This window comes from Sarcophilus harrisii, chromosome 4, assembly GCF_902635505.1.
Source record: "Sarcophilus harrisii chromosome 4, mSarHar1.11, whole genome shotgun sequence".
Taxonomy (NCBI): Eukaryota; Metazoa; Chordata; class Mammalia; order Dasyuromorphia; family Dasyuridae; genus Sarcophilus; species Sarcophilus harrisii.
The window spans coordinates 337,516,300-337,535,008 of NC_045429.1; the positions used below are offsets into that span (position 1 = coordinate 337,516,300).

The following is an 18,709-nucleotide window of genomic DNA, read 5'->3' on the forward strand; positions in this document are numbered from 1 at the left end:
ACAGAAGACATAAAGGGAGTAACCATGTGAAATAAATCTGAAAAAAATGGGCTACTTGAGTTGTGATGGGCTTTAAGTACTCAATAGAGGAAGTTTTTATCTGGTAAGAGGAAGTCACTAAAGTCACTTGAGCAAGGTAATGACCTGTAATACCTATGCTTTAGGAATCTCTCTCTGATAACTGTGAAGGATAGCTCAAACAGAGAGACTGAAAGCTGAGCAATCAATCAGAATGCTGTTGAAGTAGCTCAGGTAAGAACTGATGAGCGCCTAACTAGAGGAAAGGTTAAGAGAGTAGAGAAGGAGGGAGAGAGATGGGAAATGTGGAGATAAAAATCGACAATTTTATTAGAAGTAGGGGTAGAAACAGTGAAGGGTCAAGGATAAAAAAATTTTTCCCCAAAGACATGCCCTTGGTATCAAACACCATATGAAGCCAATACCAGCGGTTATGTTTTGGGCTTGACGCAAATGCCAACACTACAAAGTTCAGTGACTGGAAAGATGAGGAGACCTTAAAACAAAAAAGGGAAGTTAGGAAGAAAGGAAGTTTGGAGGGAAAGACACCAAGTTCTGTTCTAGACATCCTGAATTTGAGATAAGAGTGAGGCATCTAGTGTAACAGGTAGTGGATAGTTGCAGGCCTTGGAATTCAGGATAGAAACTAGGGCTTATAGATAACACAGCTATCAGTCATGTTTCCCAGGATTATCGTTATAAAGGGATATAATTGTATTTCTTTTTTTTTTCTAGAAACCTATTAGAAACATTTTCTTTCTACTTTTATCTTTCCAGGTCAAGGTTACACTCAATCTTTTGGGAGGCAATGATCTTTAGAATGATCTCATTTAAAGAGATTTACTTGGTAAAAAATTTTCTCTCCAAGCATAATTGTCATAGAAGAAGAAATTGAGAAAAGTAAACTGGCTCCCTTTAAATATCTAGTTGGGACACCATAGATACTATACAGAGCTTAAGTTCTAAAACACAGAAAACAGGAAGCCAGCGTAAACTTCAGTCTTCTTTGTTTAGAAGTTGTTGGTAATTAAGGATGCTGCTATGCTCATCAAGATTAATCAATAAGATACAAATAACACATTTTAAAATTCAGGACCATAAATTACCACCCTGAGGACAAGCTTCATGTTGCAGATTTTTGGTCATACAAGGAGTCATGATGTCACTGTTTTTTTCCCCTCAAATGGGAAAAAATGTAGCAAAATGAAGGAAAAATGGTTGCTTAATTTTCAGTCAGCAGCCATGCTAATTAATACCTTCAGGAGAAGTTTAGAGGACCTGAAGTAGGAAATAATTCTGCTTCCAGTGATGAGTAGGGAGTGTCAGTCAGAGGCTCTGCATTTCTCTTCCCACCCCCCATGACCAGAGACAGCTGCAGGCAAAGAAGATCTTTGTTTCTTTCAAGGTCATCTGTTCCCCCCACCAGGATCATAATTCCTCATTTGTGACATCACCGTGAGATACAGTGGGGAGGGCTGGGATGTCACAAACAGGGGATTCTGGCTCCAGGGTGGTCAAGAACAAGTAGAAACCCAAGCAAACTCTCTTCAGAGACAAAGCTCTTGTATCTGCACTATTAGAGAAGGGAGCAAATGTCAGAAAGCATCGCTAAGAGGAGGTTGAATTTTCTCCCAAATAACTGATAAATCACACAAAAGAGAGGCAGTAGCTCTTTAAATAGACAGGCAGAGAAGAGGTTCTAGTGTACTGCTGCCTAAGCTCTATACCCAACGACAAGATGGTTTTTCCTCAAAGATATGCCCTTGGTATCAAATGCCATATGGGGCCAATACCAGCGGTCATGTTTTAGGCTTGATGCAAATGCCAACACAGTTCTTTAGACTTGGGGAACTGAGGAATAGATATTTCTTTAAGATAAGCACTTTGTGACATTTTTTCATCCAACTTGGAAATACCTTATATCCTATGAATGATAATTAGTCCACACCAGTCTTCTTAGAAATCTGAACGCCAAGACTGAGAATAGAGTTGGTATTACTGTCATTCCCTCTGGCTAATTTCATTGCAAGAACACATGGTAGGCTCCATGAATTGAAAGAAGCATGCTTCTGTGAATAAGGTCTAAGACCAAATAAAAGGTCATAGGCCATAAGCCATACGTCTAAGGTACAAAAGAATTCTCTCCCAATTTTTGGATAACTTTTTTTTTTTAAATGAAATGTAGATTATTTAAAGCACATTTTTAAAGCCTAGTTTGGTTTCCTCTATGCTTTTAAGACATTTAGCCCTATTAGTAGACTGAATACATTTGGATAATACAAATTCTCTTAATTAGTAAACTAAAAATATAATTAGGAAATTAAACATACTTAAAAAGAGTAACATGTTTTATCCAAAACCATATAAAAATGATTTCTGAATTGTGGACATCACTATTATTCTCAATCAGCATGAATAATAGAAACTAATGAATGGCATTTGCCCTGACAAGGCAAGATTAGATTTTATATTTATACTCTTGTATTTTACCTTCCGATAGTCCCGTTTCTCAAAATCCATTTCAGCTATTTTCTCATATTCTAGGACAGCAGTGGCATTCTTGAACTAAAAGAAAATCAGAAAGGCTAAGTTTTTATGATGGCACTTAACTAAATAATAGCAAAATAAATCTAAAATAAACTCCATCTCCAAAAAAACCCACCATGATCTTTTTTTGCAACTCATGATGCACCTTGAAGCTTATTTATGAAGATATAGAAGAAGGTCTATCAAAATAATCAGGAATCAAATCCTACCCTTTATTTCAATTTATATTAGGAATGAAAAAGCAAGCTTCTGGGTACCAGGGTAAATGGGTATTGCTTATAACAGTATGAATTAAAAGTTTCCAGATCCTCTCCAATTAAAGCATCTAAACTGGTAGGGAGAAACTTTTAGTCTCTACTAATCTGAACTGGATTTTAAGTTGTATCTTAGAATATAACCTCCAACTATTTGGAAACCTATATATAAATCCTTTTGCTTTTTTCAGAAAACCCTTTTTGATTTTACTGAATACTGGACCTCTGGTATTCTAGGCCAATTCTCTCAATTTACAAATCAGGAAACTGAGGACTAAAAAAATGATCTAAGATCACATAATTCTTCAGAGCTAGGAAAAGAAATATAGTAATCCAGTTTAAGACTCCTTTTACTTGACATTATTTGGTCTCTTCTGAATGATTAGAGCTAGACACTACCTCCTGCTGTGCCTGAGTATTTCTGTGATCCACTTCTAAAGCTTTTTGGAAGCAGCGACAGGCAGCCATAGCATTCCCTAGAGAAAGGTGACATTTGCCTTCTCGTAGATGACCCTATAAGAAAAAAAAAAAGAGGTTATGAGGAAAAGAGAAGGGGGCAGAATATAGATCAAGCATGCCAAAATTGAAATAACCACAATAAAAAGAAGACAAGGGCAAAATGCCCTCAACCCAAAGAACCCCAGCCTTCCCCAAATGACCCCATCACATACCCGGACAAAAGAGTCATCCAGCCTCACTGACTGCTGGGCATCTCCCAATGCTTCCCGGAACCTCCCCAGCATCATCAATGTGGCAGCTCGGTTACCATAATAGCTAGCATTTTTGGGGCACATATCTAAAAGTTTGGGATGGAATATAAAACAAAGGATGTTTTGTGTGTAAGTGTTTCTGAAACTCAGAGGGCTTCCCCACTCACTAGTATTTTTTGCTTCCTGTTCAACTAAAATCACAATGTGAATAAAATCTTTTGCCCATCCATGTTAATGGCCAAAAGTCATGCCACAACAGTACAAAAAATAAGGTAGGCAATTAAAAACTCTTGATATTTGACATGAGCGCATGAATTTTTTTTGGGGGGAGAGTGATGTATCTTCCTAATTATATGCTGCTTAAGTGACTATTAAAATGAATTTGTATTCACTGAATATACAACTGAGGGAAGGAGTCTTAGCAACATAATGAATAAGAAATGTTAATATAACCAATAACAGACTGAAAATCTGCTGTTAAAGAGTCCACACATGAACAACTGGGACAGTATTGCCAAAAAATATCTTCCAAGACAAGAAATAAACGGACATTTGACAGAGAGGAATTTAAGAAAAGACCACTCTCCAACCCCTTCCCCTCCCAATAAAAGTACACTGTCTGTCATTTACCAAGATCAAGGAACCATCTGCCTGGGTACTGGTCTCTTCTAGATTCTCAACTACAAAGATCTCACAAAATAACATGATCAATACACAAGGCAAATGTCATGGCTACATTATAGAAGTACTTTTACCACTATTTTCATCAAATTTTTCTTTCCCATTTTGGGATATAGGGAGCAAGTACAGTCTTTCTCACCTATGGCTTTTGTGTAATAGTTATAAGCTTCATTGTAGTCTTTCTTGGCATAGTACGCATTTCCTTGTTCTTTGAAAGATTCTGCTTCCCTGAAATGGAAATGGAAAAAAAGAGGGGGGAAAAAAAGACAGAGAATAAGAATATATCAGTGTCTGACCTTTGTGATCTGGAAGGACTATAATAATATAGTACCCTGGCTACAGAATAGAAAGTTAGTACAAGGCCTAAAAGAATTTCCATTGAGAAGCTAAGATGTACTTGAGCATCATTTCCTACAAACTGGCAATATTCAAGCTAAATTAAGTAATCCTTCCCTCACCCATGCTGGAGGGCTTCAGCATTTTGCACTCTCCAAAAACCATCATTCTTGGGATTAGACAAATTTAGAAATTCCCTTACAGCAAGAGAATGTTGAAGTTTATGCCTGCCTGCTCCCAATGAATCACAAAAGCTTTCCCTTTAAGATGCTTTAAAAAATTTTAAGATTAGTTGATTCCCAATTCAACATTAGCCCCACTGATTTTCCACTGTGAAAAGGAAAGAATTTATCTGTGAAATTTTAGCAAGTTGCCCTTTTAATTTCACTCCTTTGTTGAAGGTCAGTAGTAATAACAAACTATTAAAGACTTCCTTAAGTCCAAACAGAATAAAACTGTATATGTATCAGTAAAAGTGAAAAGGAGACGGAGAACAGTAAACATTTATTAAACTACTGTGTGCTTACACACACACACACACACACACACACACACACACACACACTAAGGGATATATACAAAACTAAAACAAACTGGCCATTTAATGGTTTTATTGGTGAATTAAGCACACAAAAGCCTCATCCAGTCAAATCATCCCTTTTTCACACTAAATTGTTCCCAACATCCCTTCAAAGGAGCACGAGCTACTAAACTATCTCCACAATCCCATGAGTTTATCTTGGAATTAAATCTGGATTGGGAGGTAGGAGAAGTCTAAATTCAGATATTCTATATAGAGTTTATATGTTAGTTTATAATATTCTATATAAACTAGAGAAAATGCTTTCTTATGTATATTAAGCAGAAACATAACTATGAAAGAGCAAAGATCAAAAGGGAGAAATTGTGACTGAAGAGGTTTTTTTTGGAAGCATCAACTCACAAGCCACCCATCTTTATTTTGCTGGCAAAGATCCTGACATGAAAAAAGTGATGGAAGGGAAGCGTGAACTATCCTACATATAAATCTTCCTCTAGTAGGCAATACTGTGTCCAAAGTTTTGAATACAGACTGTAATATTAAAATTTCACTTTCAAAAGGAGTTGCAGTAATAATACTCAAGAGGTGGGACAGTATAGAGAACATATGGAAAGCTTTAGGAAGTACTATTCTAAGGTTTTTGGGGAAAGTGCTGGGCAACAATTTTAAAAGCAGAGCCAGTAACACATTTTGATAGGAAACAAATTCCAAAGCAATTATTTGGGTGTTGTCAGATGGCACCTTAGATACCTGGTACAGAAAGTAATGGGAGAGAAGCTCTGATCTGTCACTCATTTGGCTGAGAATAAGCCTGGGAAAAACCAAAGAGCACCTAATCAACAGGAAAAGAATACCCCATCCCAATGAAGTAACCCCAAAAGTTAATCACACAGGACTCTTCCTGCTCTTTTGAGAACTATTCCACAGTCAATTCCACAGTTTAGCATGGGCTTTTGGGGAAATAAAACTAAAAAAGTTCTGAAGGGGGAAACTTCCTACATTGCAAAATGCCTTTCTATCTAATGTAAAAGGAGAAGACAGATTACTGTGGATGATTGGTGTGAAGAATTAATCAGATGAGAATCAAATCTACAACAAAATTATATCATATTGAGCCAAAAAGCAACAATTAGAGCTGCACATCTAGTGTTTCCACACATTATCTCATTTGATCTTCACAACAATCCAATGAGATTGTAGTACTATTATTATTTTACAAAGAAGGAAAACTGAAGCTCAGAAAAGCTCATCAATTTGTCTAAGGGTTTGAGAGTGGCTGAACCAGATAGTTTTCATTAAAAAGGAACTTGGGTAAAGACTCAAAAATTAATTCGATAATGTCACCATGACAAAATAAACGGAGCCATCATCAAAAAATGCTCTATATTAATATGGTCCTTCCTCTTTAAAATGCAAAAGCTAGTGAACTGGCCTTACCTCCCCCGGGGAAATGCATGTCATTTTAGTAAATGGTGAGTAGATTCCATTCTAGAACAAAGCGAGTAATGTGGAGTCAGCCCACAGCAGAAAGAACAAGAGGAATTCTGTTGTGACAAGTTAACATGTTTTTAACCCTACTCTCAACAATTGGGCCATAATTAATTATTCCCACACAACTGCCTCATGGAAAAAGAATTGTTTTCACTGAAACCCTGTTGATTAACAGCTGCCTAAATTACAGGGACTTGGTACTTTTATATCAAATGATTATTATTTTTTTGCCTCCATGTTGTTGTTCCCCAAATAGTGTAACTTTCATTTTTAATTTTCCCACCAAATACACATTCAGCTTTAGCTTGACCTGGCATCCCAAGAAAGGAATAAATCTTCTGAATCCAGCATGGCAGCAGCAAGATCTGTATAATACACTGTATTATACAGTATAAAATCAAATCCATTTAAATCATGACTTAAGAGACCAGGAAAGTAATTTTTTGTTTTTTAAATTCTAAATTTAGTGGACACCAAAATAAAACAAAAATTTCACATATTAAATAGAAGAGTAGTGACTGTGAAAATGCCCTATTACAGCTTAATTTTTTAAATTAAAAATTCAACATCTTATTCTCAAAGTTATCCTCATATCTGTCTCCTGTTCTCTTCTGTGCATATTGAAAAAGGTGTTTCAACGTCCCCTTTTTGCAACTCAGCTACTTTTCTCCACGCTGAATAAAAATCTTTGTGAAAATAAGTATACCCAAGCAAAACAAATCCATACATTTGCCATGTTCAAAATATGTGCCTCTGATTCTGTACAATGAGTCCATTACTCTTCTGTGAGGAGATGGGCAAGCACCCTTCCTCAACAGACCTTTAGAGTTGCTGATGGTCACAGCATTAATCAATGTTCTTAAGTCTTTATAAGTCTTTAAAGTTTGTTTTTCTTTACAGTGATAACTGTATATAACTGTTCTCCTGATTCTGCTTACTTTACTCAACATCAGTTCACACAAGTTTTTCCAAGTTTCTCAGAAACTATGTCTGACATCATTTCTTATAGCACAATAATATTGCATTACATTTGTCTATCACAATTTGTTCACCCATTCCTGAATCAATAAACACTCCCCCCTTGTTTCCAGTTCTTTGTTACAATAAAAAAGTGCAGCTATAAATGTTTCCTTCTTTGATTTTTTTGGAGCATAGGCCTAAAAGTAATACCCGGGGTTCCAAAGGCATTCTCAGTTTAGTGTCCCTGGGGATAATGTTGCAAACTGATGTTCATCCTATAATATCCTATAAGAATAATCAGACCAATTCATGGGTTTAAATTTTGCAACTATCCTATTTTTTAAAACTTTTGTAACATCTTGTTTTAATATCAATCATTTTCAGATAAATTTCCCTCCATCGAGTTAACTTTCCAACAAAGAAAAAGTTAAGTAAAATTGATTACACTTGACTATATATGTTCACAAATATAATGTGAACTTGGTCATAGGTTCCAACCTGAGAGTGGTTTCACATCTTTGATTCTCATAGTGGTTCATTTTTATATAGATACTAAGGTTGACAATGTACTTTCCCCACAACAACCCTATGAAGGAAGTAAGGTGGTATATAATCTTTTGTCCATTTTGCAGATAAAGAAAACTGAAGCTCAATGAGGTCATTTACTTAGAGTCAGAAAGCTAATTTCAAATGCAGGCTCTAATAACAGATTTCTGACAATAAGTTGGGCATTCTATTTGCTATCACTATTCCTATTTGAAAGATGAAATAACTGAGGCACAGGGACTTGCCAAAGGTCACACAGCTGGTAGTGACAGAGCCAGGACCATAACCCAAGTCTCCTGATTTCCAATTCTGTGTTCCATTGGACTCTACACCTTAAAAGAAAGCATCTTTCCCAAGCACATAAAATTACTTCAGGCAGAAAATGAAACAAGGTTTTGGTATTCCTTCCTGGATTAACAGTAGAAAGAGACAGAACTTCAAAGTTAAGTCACCTAACCAGGTGGAGAATAAACTACCTCCAACACCCAATCTAATATCCAACAGTGAATAATTAAATTCAGAGGTATTGTTCTCTTTGTTGTTTGTGACTAAGAAGATCAATCAATGGGTTGGCACTGGGAAAGATTGGCAAGCACCACAAAGGAGTTCCTTTGGGACCTGACCTACCTCTTAACCAAAGAAGATCAAAAGATCAAACCCCACAATTTAAGCTGTGCAAAATAAAAACAAAAAGCTTCGCTATGAGTAAAATAAATGAAGACCCAATTAGGAGAGAAAGGGTGTAGTGGGAAAAATATATGAATTGAATTTCCTTACGAATTTGATAACCAAACTAGAGGGCTCTGACACAAGAGCTATTCCCTAATAGTGAGTGATTAAAGGATGTGAACAGTTAAAAAAAAAATTATAAATGACATGAAAATATTCTCCAAATTATCATCTGCAAGAGAAATTAAAAATTAAAACAACTCAAGAGTTGTAGCTTTTGAAGCAGAATATTTTATACAATGTCTGGGATGAGCTCTCTAGTAAATGTTTTTGCTTAACTGTTTCTCTTTGTTACAAGGAAGGACTCAATCTGGAGGGGGATAAGATGAAAAAAATGACTATGGTGTAAAGACCAAAGACATTCATATTACATATTTTTGTTTTTAAAAGAAAAAAAATTTTAAAACAAAATTTTCACTTCACATCATGAACATTACCAAAGGTGGCCAAAGCTGGGAATTTAAAGGCACACTGATGGATGAATTACTTTCATATTTCAATTTGAAATTTTTAAAGAAAAATAAGAAAACTGCTCATACTTTCGAGCTAGCATTTCTACTACCAGAAGTCAAAGATAGAAATAAAGATCTAATAACATACATGAAAATGCTCACAGAATCACTTTATGATAATAAAGAATTGGAAATAAAATAAATGACCATCAACTAGAGAATGTATGAGAAACTCATTTATCACTTATGGGATAATGAATAAGATGCAACATTGCTATCAATGAGGAATTCAGAGAAATATAAGACTTCTATGAACTGATATAGTAAAATTAGCCAAACCAAGAACAAAACAAGCAAGAACCACAATATAAATGAACAGATAACTAAAAAATAAATAAATAAATAAATAAATCAGTGGTTTGAAAAGATAATGAAGCATGGTTCCTCATTGATGGCAGAGGTGTAGGGTTTTTGAAGCAGAATATTTTATACAATGTCTGGTGTGAGCTCTCTATTAAATGTTTTTGCTTAACTGTTTCTCTTTGTTACAAGGAAGGACTCAATCTGATGAAAAAAATGACTATGGTGTTAAGACTAAAGAAATTCATATAACACATTTTTGTTTTTAAAAGAAACTATACCTCATTTTTCATTTCATATAATTTTTTTTATTTAGTAGGATCATGAGATTCAGAACTAGATGAGACCTTTGAGATTATCTAGTCCACTTCTCTCCTTTTACCTTGGAAGGGAGGCTAAGGCCCAGATGGGTTAAATGATTTGCCCCAAGTTCATTCAACTTCATTGAGGCAGTGACTATATGAAGAGGTATTCTATTATATACAAATTATTTATCCAGTCTAGATATCAGTTGTTAACACACTATTCTATTTTACAATTAAAATATAGTAATTTATAGTTATACTGCTGAGTTTCTTCTCCCATTTTAGGAATCATTCATCTACTGTTAATAGTTAACATTTACACAAAGGATCTCAAGGGAATCATTTATTATCTTCAAATCTTAAAGGTCCAAATATCTGTAGTAGGAACATGTTTTGGTAGATACTTTGTGACTGCCACAATTTATCCCATGGGATAGAGATCCCATGTCTCTATCCTTTGTGAATGTGAAGACTGCTTACTCTTAGAAAACACACACATATGGAGTCCTATACCTTACTTTAGATGGAGTCTTCCCTCCAATAACTATGGTTGCTGAAATCCTAAAATCCAAACTTCACTGATGTACAAACCTCTGGCTCAAAAGTCCAGAGGATTATTTTCTTGGCAGTGGTTGATCGTCTAAGTTGAATTAACTAATGATGAGAGCTCAGCTAGCCTCAAATTAGGATACATCAGTTTAGACTGATCATTTGGTTTTTTGCTATATATTTATTCATCTCACTATTTTTATGTTCCTTTCTTCCTGCCTCCAAATATGAAGATTTAATAATGTTTACTGTAGCCTGAAATAAAGGCATCTTCAGCTATACTTTGATTTCCAAGGCCTAGACAACCAGTTTTTACTGGTTCAGAAAAATCTTTCGGGTTTTTTTTTACAGCCATAAAATCAATATATATATGTATGTATGTAAAAGATGAAACAGTATATTTGATAAAATTATAATTAGGGAAAGCTATCGAGCATTTCACCTTCCTTTGTGAAGAGGCTTTGAACAGAAATAAGAGAGTAAATATTCCAATTCAATACTTACACTGCTATTCTGGCTTAGCCAACTATTCCCTGAAAACTTAGAACTTGAGAAAACTTAGAAATTGAGGAGATATCACTATCTGGTTAGAAATGAAGTTTATTGTGTATTTAAAGGGGAAATTGGAGGGCTACTCTTTGTACTATGACATCTATTTAACTAACCTGAGAAATAATCAATTGTAAAGAACTTCAGCTGTCAGTAAAGAATATCTGCACTAGAATATATCCTGGGGGCAGAGTCAGCCATTGGCTTAATAATCACCCATTCAGAGAGCAATTGCTATTAAATCTTGGTGAAAGTAACCAGAAAAGTCTGAAGGTGGTTATTTTGTTTCCCATCCTCCCCAAATCAGTATCAAATACTGAAATCAAAGTAAGGTTGATATTAATGTGTACATTTACAACCAAGGTCAATTAAAAACATGAAAAAATCCTTACCTCACATTACAATATACCCTGTTACAGCTACAAAATATTTCATTTTCTTTCAAAATACTTTTATTTAGAATATTCAAAAAATTCCTTGTCATTGGTCAACTAAACCTATCTATTACCATTTAAAAACGGTATCTGGCAATTTTAATGAGATCATTAATGCAGGATTCTTTATTTGGTAGGGTTCCTGACAGTGCTGAAATGTCTCTCTGAAATCATATATATGAATAGTTAAAATTTTATTCAACAGTCAAATTTTTATTTTACAAAGCATTGTCCACACAATAACTCTTATGAAGCAAGTACTATGACTAAAGAACTTTCCTTCTCTTAATTATATCCTATTTATCTTGCATTTAATAGCTTGTTTACACATATTTGCTTCTTTCTCTCACTGGATTGTGAACTCTTTGAAATCAGGGACTAGATTTTTCAGCTTATATCCCAAACACTTAGCTCAATGCTTGGAACATTGTAGGCATTTAATAAATGTTTACTACTTGAGAAACTATGGGGAAAAAAAAAGCTTGGCTGAAAAAGATTAGGTCTAAGTGGTGTTTTTTGTCAAGACATGGTGTTTTTAGGTTTTTTTTCTTAGTTCAGGGAATATTAGAATAGTAGTAAGAAAGTGAGTAAATGCATTTTTCCTCCACCAGTGAATATCTTTTAATAAGGACAGTATCAAATAAAGGAAAAACAATAATAACAATGAAGACAATAATGATAGCAGAGATATTTTATATATTCCTAATTCTTATAAACAGCACTTCCAAACAGTTATAACTTTTTGTTATGTTCTATTCCTAAAAATGTTCCTTTAAGTCATATTTACTCTTCTATTAACAAAATTTTCACACCTTTGAAAATTTATGGGATCTTGGATGACATTAAAGTAAAAATTTCAATTCCATAGCCCAAGTCTTCTATCCCTAAAAGCTAGCAGAATAGTTGCTGTTCCAGGTTCTACTCTAAGGCTTGTCAATGACTTACATCTTAGCATTATTAAGTCACACCCCTGTCACAACTCTTTGGTTTTTCATAAATCTAGGAGAGTCATATCAGTGACCCTGGAGGTGTTAATAGCCATTGGAGACTTTAAATGACTTAGGTTCTAATATCCTGTTATTATACAAAATATCTGCATATGAATATAAAAACTCCAGGATGGACAGAAGATTAGGGAAATGGAGAAAGGAATGGAAAAGGAAAAGTATCCTAAAGTTCTGACATTAGGCATTTACCAAAAAAAAAAAAAAAAGAAAGGGGTATTTATGTTTGGAAGTAGGAAGTAGTCACTGGCCAAGAAGACCCTCTAACCTCTATAATTAATCAACTGATTGCTGTTTTTCTCAGACAGCAGTCTCAATAGAGCTCACAAAAGGAACCAAAGAAGAGGAGCTAGGGACAGATCATAATGGACAGCAGCACTCCCTACTGTTTGTGGGAAGGAGAACACTTACAGCAAGTTGCTCAAATTGATTAGCTCAGCTGATTAAATAAAAGCAAACTGGCTTCTTCCCCAGTCTCCAAAGAAGCCCTGCTGCTGTTTAAGCAGACAAGTATACTACAAAAACTCTGAGCACTCTAACATTTCTTAATTAGAATACATCCTGAGGGCTGAGGCAGGCCACAGGCTCAAGAGGGAGTGAAGGTGAGGGTCTCTAGTCATCAGAATAAAATTTTTGGTGAATTTCACAACTAGCACCAACCAACCTGAAGGCAGAAACACTGCTTCAGAGTGATGTTCCCAAGAACCACAGGCCCCCAGTGGGTCAGAAAGACTGACTGGCATTTCAAAGCCCATGTCCATGTCTCACTCTCACAAAGAATCAGGATAAGCTCAATGCTTTCTGAGAAAAAGACATGACAGACAGAAACAACAGAAACAGAACCTGCCAGGGCTGATGACTGCCAGAGCAGGCCTACTGACCCAAGAGTTTGAGCTGGTCTTCTCTGTTTCTCATGTTTAATCACAGATCTAACCCTATGTTCTCTCTTAGGACAGTTATCCTCTGACAGTTTGACTAAAACTGCCAATTATAAGAGCAATCAGATGGCAATAAGCTTCAACTCCCAGAATTCTATTAGGTAAAGTCATCCAGACACCCCATTATGATGTGGTGAACTAGGAAAAAAACCATTTTGACCTACTTAGGGTATAAAAGATCTCCAAAAAATGACAATGCCAGTGGAAAAACTACATAGGTCAATAGTCTCTGAACTTGCCTCTTTTGTTTAGACTCTTATAATTTAAAAGAATACCTGGAATGACCTCTAAGTAACTTCCACATCATTCAGCACTGGAGAAGGGGGCCAAACATTAGGACGACAAAGGAGAAATATGCTCTCAGGGGTACCCTGCACCAAGCAACAGGGCCACTGGGCAGCTGACCATTATTCTCCAAACCAAAGTCCAGGAACAGGAAAACCAGCTGGCTCCCCAAGTGCCCAGTACTCAGATCTACTTTTAAAAAAACGGTCCCTTCTATGAATAAACTGGTTTCTGATTGGTCAGAACACACAATAGGGTTGGGCTTTAAGCCAATCGGAGTGCTGGTGGTTGGAATGAATCTGAGCAACTGCCAGTCAACTGGCCCAACATTCATCAAAAATTACTTGATTTATCCTATATAAGGGTCAAAGACTGATATGATGTAGAAAGGGAAAAGGGGGAAGACCTTCAGTTTGTGTTCTTTTTTTTTTTTTTTAATTCTAATCCTTTTCAGCAATTCTGGAACTTTAAAGTAGGTATGTTCAAGTAATTTGTTGTTATTAAGGGTTCAGGACTCCTACTCTCATCCCTCCTACAAATCTCACTGATGATCCTTTTAGCTTTTATTCATTTCTCTTTAGTCCCCAACTCACCACAGAAACAAATAGGGTAATACTCTTAAGAAATATATATTCTTGGAGGTATGTGTGTATCTGTCAACATCCTATCTAAACCAGGCATGAGAAACTTTCAGTTACTCCACAGCAATATATTGAATAGCAGTATATTTTTACATATGGATGTGCATATATACATACACATATAGATACACATTAGATTATTCCTGTTCAATATACTGCTATGGAATGAATCAAAGCCTGTATTTGAGGCAAGTAAATGATTTATTTACTCCAAGTCAGTGGTGGCGGTCCTTCCTTCTTGAAAAGGATCATGACATCTGAGAGGTGATGCCATGAATGCAAATGAACTGGACTGAAATGAGGGAGGACTGGGCAAAGTTACCAGCCTCACTTTCTCCTCCAGAGCCATCTGGGTCCAGCGGAAAGACACAGGTTAAGATGACTGGAACAGGCCCTGGACACAGGGGAAGTCCTTGGTCTTTTTAAGCTAAGGTCTTTAACAGGTCGAAGTTTGATTGAGGATATGTCCAACTGAGGCTGTGTTCATTCAGTGAATGGATACTAGATAAGAACCGAAGCAAAGAATAGCTTCTTTTACCTATCTGAATCAATCAGAGCCCAAACAATCACCATCTAGGGTTTGCCTGGGACCTACAGGTAGCCAATCAATGACAGTCAGTGATTTGGGTTTAAGGAATTGTCCTTAAGAAAGAAATCTACCCAGTAAACTCCAAGATATCCTGGGAGGTTTCAGCAATCAGGAAAAAAAAAATATACATTCCTTTGGGCAGCGCACTGGAAGGTAAGGATATGATACCTTATGTACAAAGAAAGATCTTTGTTGCCCAATTTCTGGTTCAATTGGGTTCCCATTAGGACAGCTCTACTCACAGAGGTTGTTGTTTAGTCCTTTGTTCTCGAAGAGACTTAGTGAACCAAATCCAGGTATCCTGATTCTTAAGTATATATATCCCTCCTCATTTCTCCCTGGCTTAGGATCACAGACAGACAGCATCATAGATTTGGAACTGGAAGAGACTCTAGAGGTCCTGTAGGTACAACCCCATTATTCTACAGTTAAAGAAGCTGTTTGAATAAGCACTTGCTTTCAGATGTGTGCAATTCTCTAATAAGGAAAAGAAGGAACAACTCAAAGCCCAAACTTATCCTTATAATAATACCTCATATAGAAGCCAATCTGCTTGTACAGCCCTGAAGTCCTCCAACAATAGCTTTGCTCCTTTAACAGAGAAACTTTAGAGTAGAATGGATGTTAGCATTGGTAGCCTACTCAGTCATGAAGACAATACTTGGATTTTATGAATCAAGGATTATGAATCACTGGAATTTTAAGCTACATATCAGTTCTTTGATTCCTATGAAGCTTTTCTAGGGGCAAGAGAAATCAAGAATCTCTTTGCATAAAATCTAGGTTCATTTTGTTATCAGATATTGGACTTTAAGACTAAAAGAGTTTTCATTTCAGCTTCAAAAAAAAACCAAAAAACCCACTGCCAAAAGGACAGAGCACAAAATAAGTACTTTCATTTTCCCACAGAGCCATCCAGCTAAGAAAATGAAACCTATTGCCCGTTTTAAACACGACAACTATTGCCGCCTAGATACCAGAGAGATCTAGAAAACTCTTCCTTTGCCCCCTGCTGGGACAATGACAGTTCAGCAACAGCAGTGACAGGTGGTGATGATGATGAAAAGATAATATTTTCCTGGAGCCTAAAAAATGCCCGGCCCCAGCGGATACAAAGAACTTCACAAAATTAGCTCAAATGACCTGTTCCCTACTTCGTTCCCAGGTGAACTGACACTGAACCTAGAACTGTTCAGTTAAGAGCTTGGCTGGCCAAGTCATGGAGAAAAAGGGAATTTCTAAGGGCCCTAAGTGGGAGATATGGGAGAATGGGTGACTGGGGGAGATGGAAAGGGAGAGGCAACTTGTCCGGCTACAAAGACAGCCCAGGCTGTTCAATTCTTCATCCCTACCTCATTTTCAGCACTAAATCCCCAAACTTAAAGCTTATGCACTAGGCGACTTGGTGACAGTTTTTAACCAAGGAAGGTAGGGCTGTTCTACAGTTAAACTAAACCGGTCTATTGCTAGAAGGCAGGCCTACGACTTCCCAAACAGAAGAACAGATCCCTTTTGTTCTAATCTCCTCAGCTAATCAGAGGACAAAAGTTTACATCCACACCCACAATCCTGGGTGGATCCCTTTCAGCCACAGTATCCGACCCCGAGGAAACTGCAGGATGCTTCGGCTTTCCCACCAGCTCAGAATCGGGGGTGCCAGCTCTGCCAGGGCGGCCTTGGCGCTGAGGAGAATCGTGTTAAAAGTGCCACACCGAGGGCGTGCTTATGGCTGGAGCACAGCCAGGGCCACCCGAGTCCCACAGTCCCATCTATCCCTCCAGAACGGGGCTATGGCTAAGAAGCGCAGAAAGGGAAAGGCAGTTAAAATGAACGGCATAAAATAACTACGGAAAACCTCTCGCCGGATGCAGAGGCCTGGGCCGCTGTCCTCGGCCATCGCGGCTACCTGACCCACAGAGTCCCAAGCCGGCTGCCCTCGGGCGCCCTCCCGCGGGGCGCCCGGGGCCCTCTCGGACCCTCTCTCCTCGGCAATCTCCAAGCCTGTGGGGGTGGGGGATGGAGACAGTGTGACCCAGCCCCGAGCCGGCCGGGGAGGGCAGGGGCACCAAGCCGGTGACGGGCTGGGCAGCGGGAGGGGGTCCTCCACCAGCCCCGTCCCGTGTCGGAGGGGAGGCTAAGACCAGAGACCCCGAGGGGCTCGCCCAAGGTCACCCTGCACTAGCGGCGGGCCCGACGGTGACTGCGGGGCCCGGGGCTCTGAGTCCCACCGCCCCCGTCCCCTTTCTAACAACTCTGGCAGGGGGTCAGGCCCGAGGGGGTCTGGGAGGGCGGGAGGCTGCCGGGAGGGGGGGTCATAGCGGCTGCCATCATCACTTCCGCGCTCCCTTCCCGGTCCCGGGGGGCTCCAGCCCGGCGCGGGGACAGGGCCCAGCCGAGCTGGGGGGCGGAAAGGCGGCGGTCTCCCCACCGCGGTGGCCAGGGCCCACTCCCGCCCGCTCCCGGCCCGGCCCCGCCGGCGCCTCAGTTACCTTCGGGTTTCCTCGTCATCCGGCAGTTCGGGATCGGGATCGCCAGCCGCCGCCGCCGCCGCCATTACCACATCGCACTCCGCGGCCGCCGCCATCTTACCGCCAGGACTAGGGAGCCGGGTGGGGGGCGGGGGGTAAAGAGCACTTCCGGGCTCAGGAGCAACGAGCGGCGCCGTCGCGGCGGCCGGGGCGCGCCCAGAGGGACCATCTCGGGCACGCCGCCCGGTGGGAGGCCGCGCTGGCTGCCATAGCGGCGCCGGGCCCCTTCTGGGTGCCGGGATCACAGTGCGGGCCCAGAGGCGGCCCCGGCTCATCGGGGGTGCCAGCTTGGAAGAGTGTGCGGGGGCACGGAGGGGGACTCCGTGCCTGTAGCCGGCGCGGCCGCGCGCTGGCCCTGGAGACCCGGCTTGGTCTCAGGGTTCCGAGGGCCCCGTCGTCATGGCAACCTGCTCGCGTTCTTCTCCCTTGGCGCAGTGCGGGAGAAAAGGAGAACTGAAGCGGCCTCGGGAGTCCGCGGACGGAGGCCCTCGGAGCCCTGCCCAGCCAAGCCGGGGGAACGCGGTCCGCGCCTTTCATCCCCGCCCCGAGGTCCCCCAGCGCGGCGGGGCCTCTCCCTCATGATGCTCGGAGCTGTTTTATGGGCAGCCTTTCATGTGGGTCGCCCGGAGTGCCACCTCAGCACTAACCCGCGGGTGCCACCTTTGGTTTATGGGGGGCCTGCCGGGCCGAGGGAGCTAGCCCCCGTCCCCTCGCCCCTCTCCCACCACAAACTCCTGTCCCCGAAGCCGCTCTCGCCCAGCCTACACCACCTGCCCTCGGACGGGCATGACCGAGGGCAGGGTTTAAAGTGACAAAATGCCCCTCCGTCCTGGCAGTCATGCAGATCCTGTGCCCAGCTGATGCTGCCCCGTCCCATCAACTCTTTAGGTTGAGAACAGGGATGCACAAACTGTAGGCTCCACGTTAGCAAGGACTCTGTTTTCTCTTCCGTAGGTCCCCAGTGCCTGGCACAATAGTAGGCCTTTAATAAATGCTAGTTGACAGATCGAAAAGGAGGTTGTTCCACATCCAGTCGAATTAATTTAATGAGTTCAGTGTTCAATGAAATGAACCACATTATGGGGTCAAAAGAGTTTTGGAAAAACCAGGGTTGAATCCTTTCAGGGGCTAAATCCTGTGACCTTTGTATCTTCTTCGGCAAAAGGATGGAGTTGGCATAGGTGATCTCTCCATCCAATGTCCCTTTCAGCTCTAAAATCTAGGATTTTCATATAAGTCGAAGAAGGTGTCACCACCTAGAG

The 18,709-nt window shown here is 39.7% G+C and overlaps 1 protein-coding gene across 2 annotated transcripts in view; it reads right to left on the minus strand.

The window, feature by feature from the left end:
• DNAJC7 (DnaJ heat shock protein family (Hsp40) member C7) overlaps positions 1-17,807 on the minus strand; it is a 29,543-nt gene extending 11,736 nt beyond the window's left edge. Inside the window, exons 1-5 of one of the 2 annotated variants that reach the window (XM_031966287.1) lie at positions 17,409-17,807; positions 4,350-4,438; positions 3,491-3,615; positions 3,219-3,332; positions 2,509-2,583 (exon numbers count right to left, since the gene is read on the minus strand). In XM_031966287.1, coding sequence (XP_031822147.1) covers positions 2,509-2,583; positions 3,219-3,332; positions 3,491-3,615; positions 4,350-4,438; positions 17,409-17,722 — 717 coding nt within the window. In that variant the 5' untranslated portion in view covers positions 17,723-17,807. Of the gene's footprint in view, positions 1-2,508; positions 2,584-3,218; positions 3,333-3,490; positions 3,616-4,349; positions 4,439-13,679; positions 13,918-17,408 lie in introns of those variants that run through there. The other variant, XM_031966288.1, reaches the window with a different exon arrangement.
• Positions 17,808-18,709: the final 902 nt, after the last annotated feature.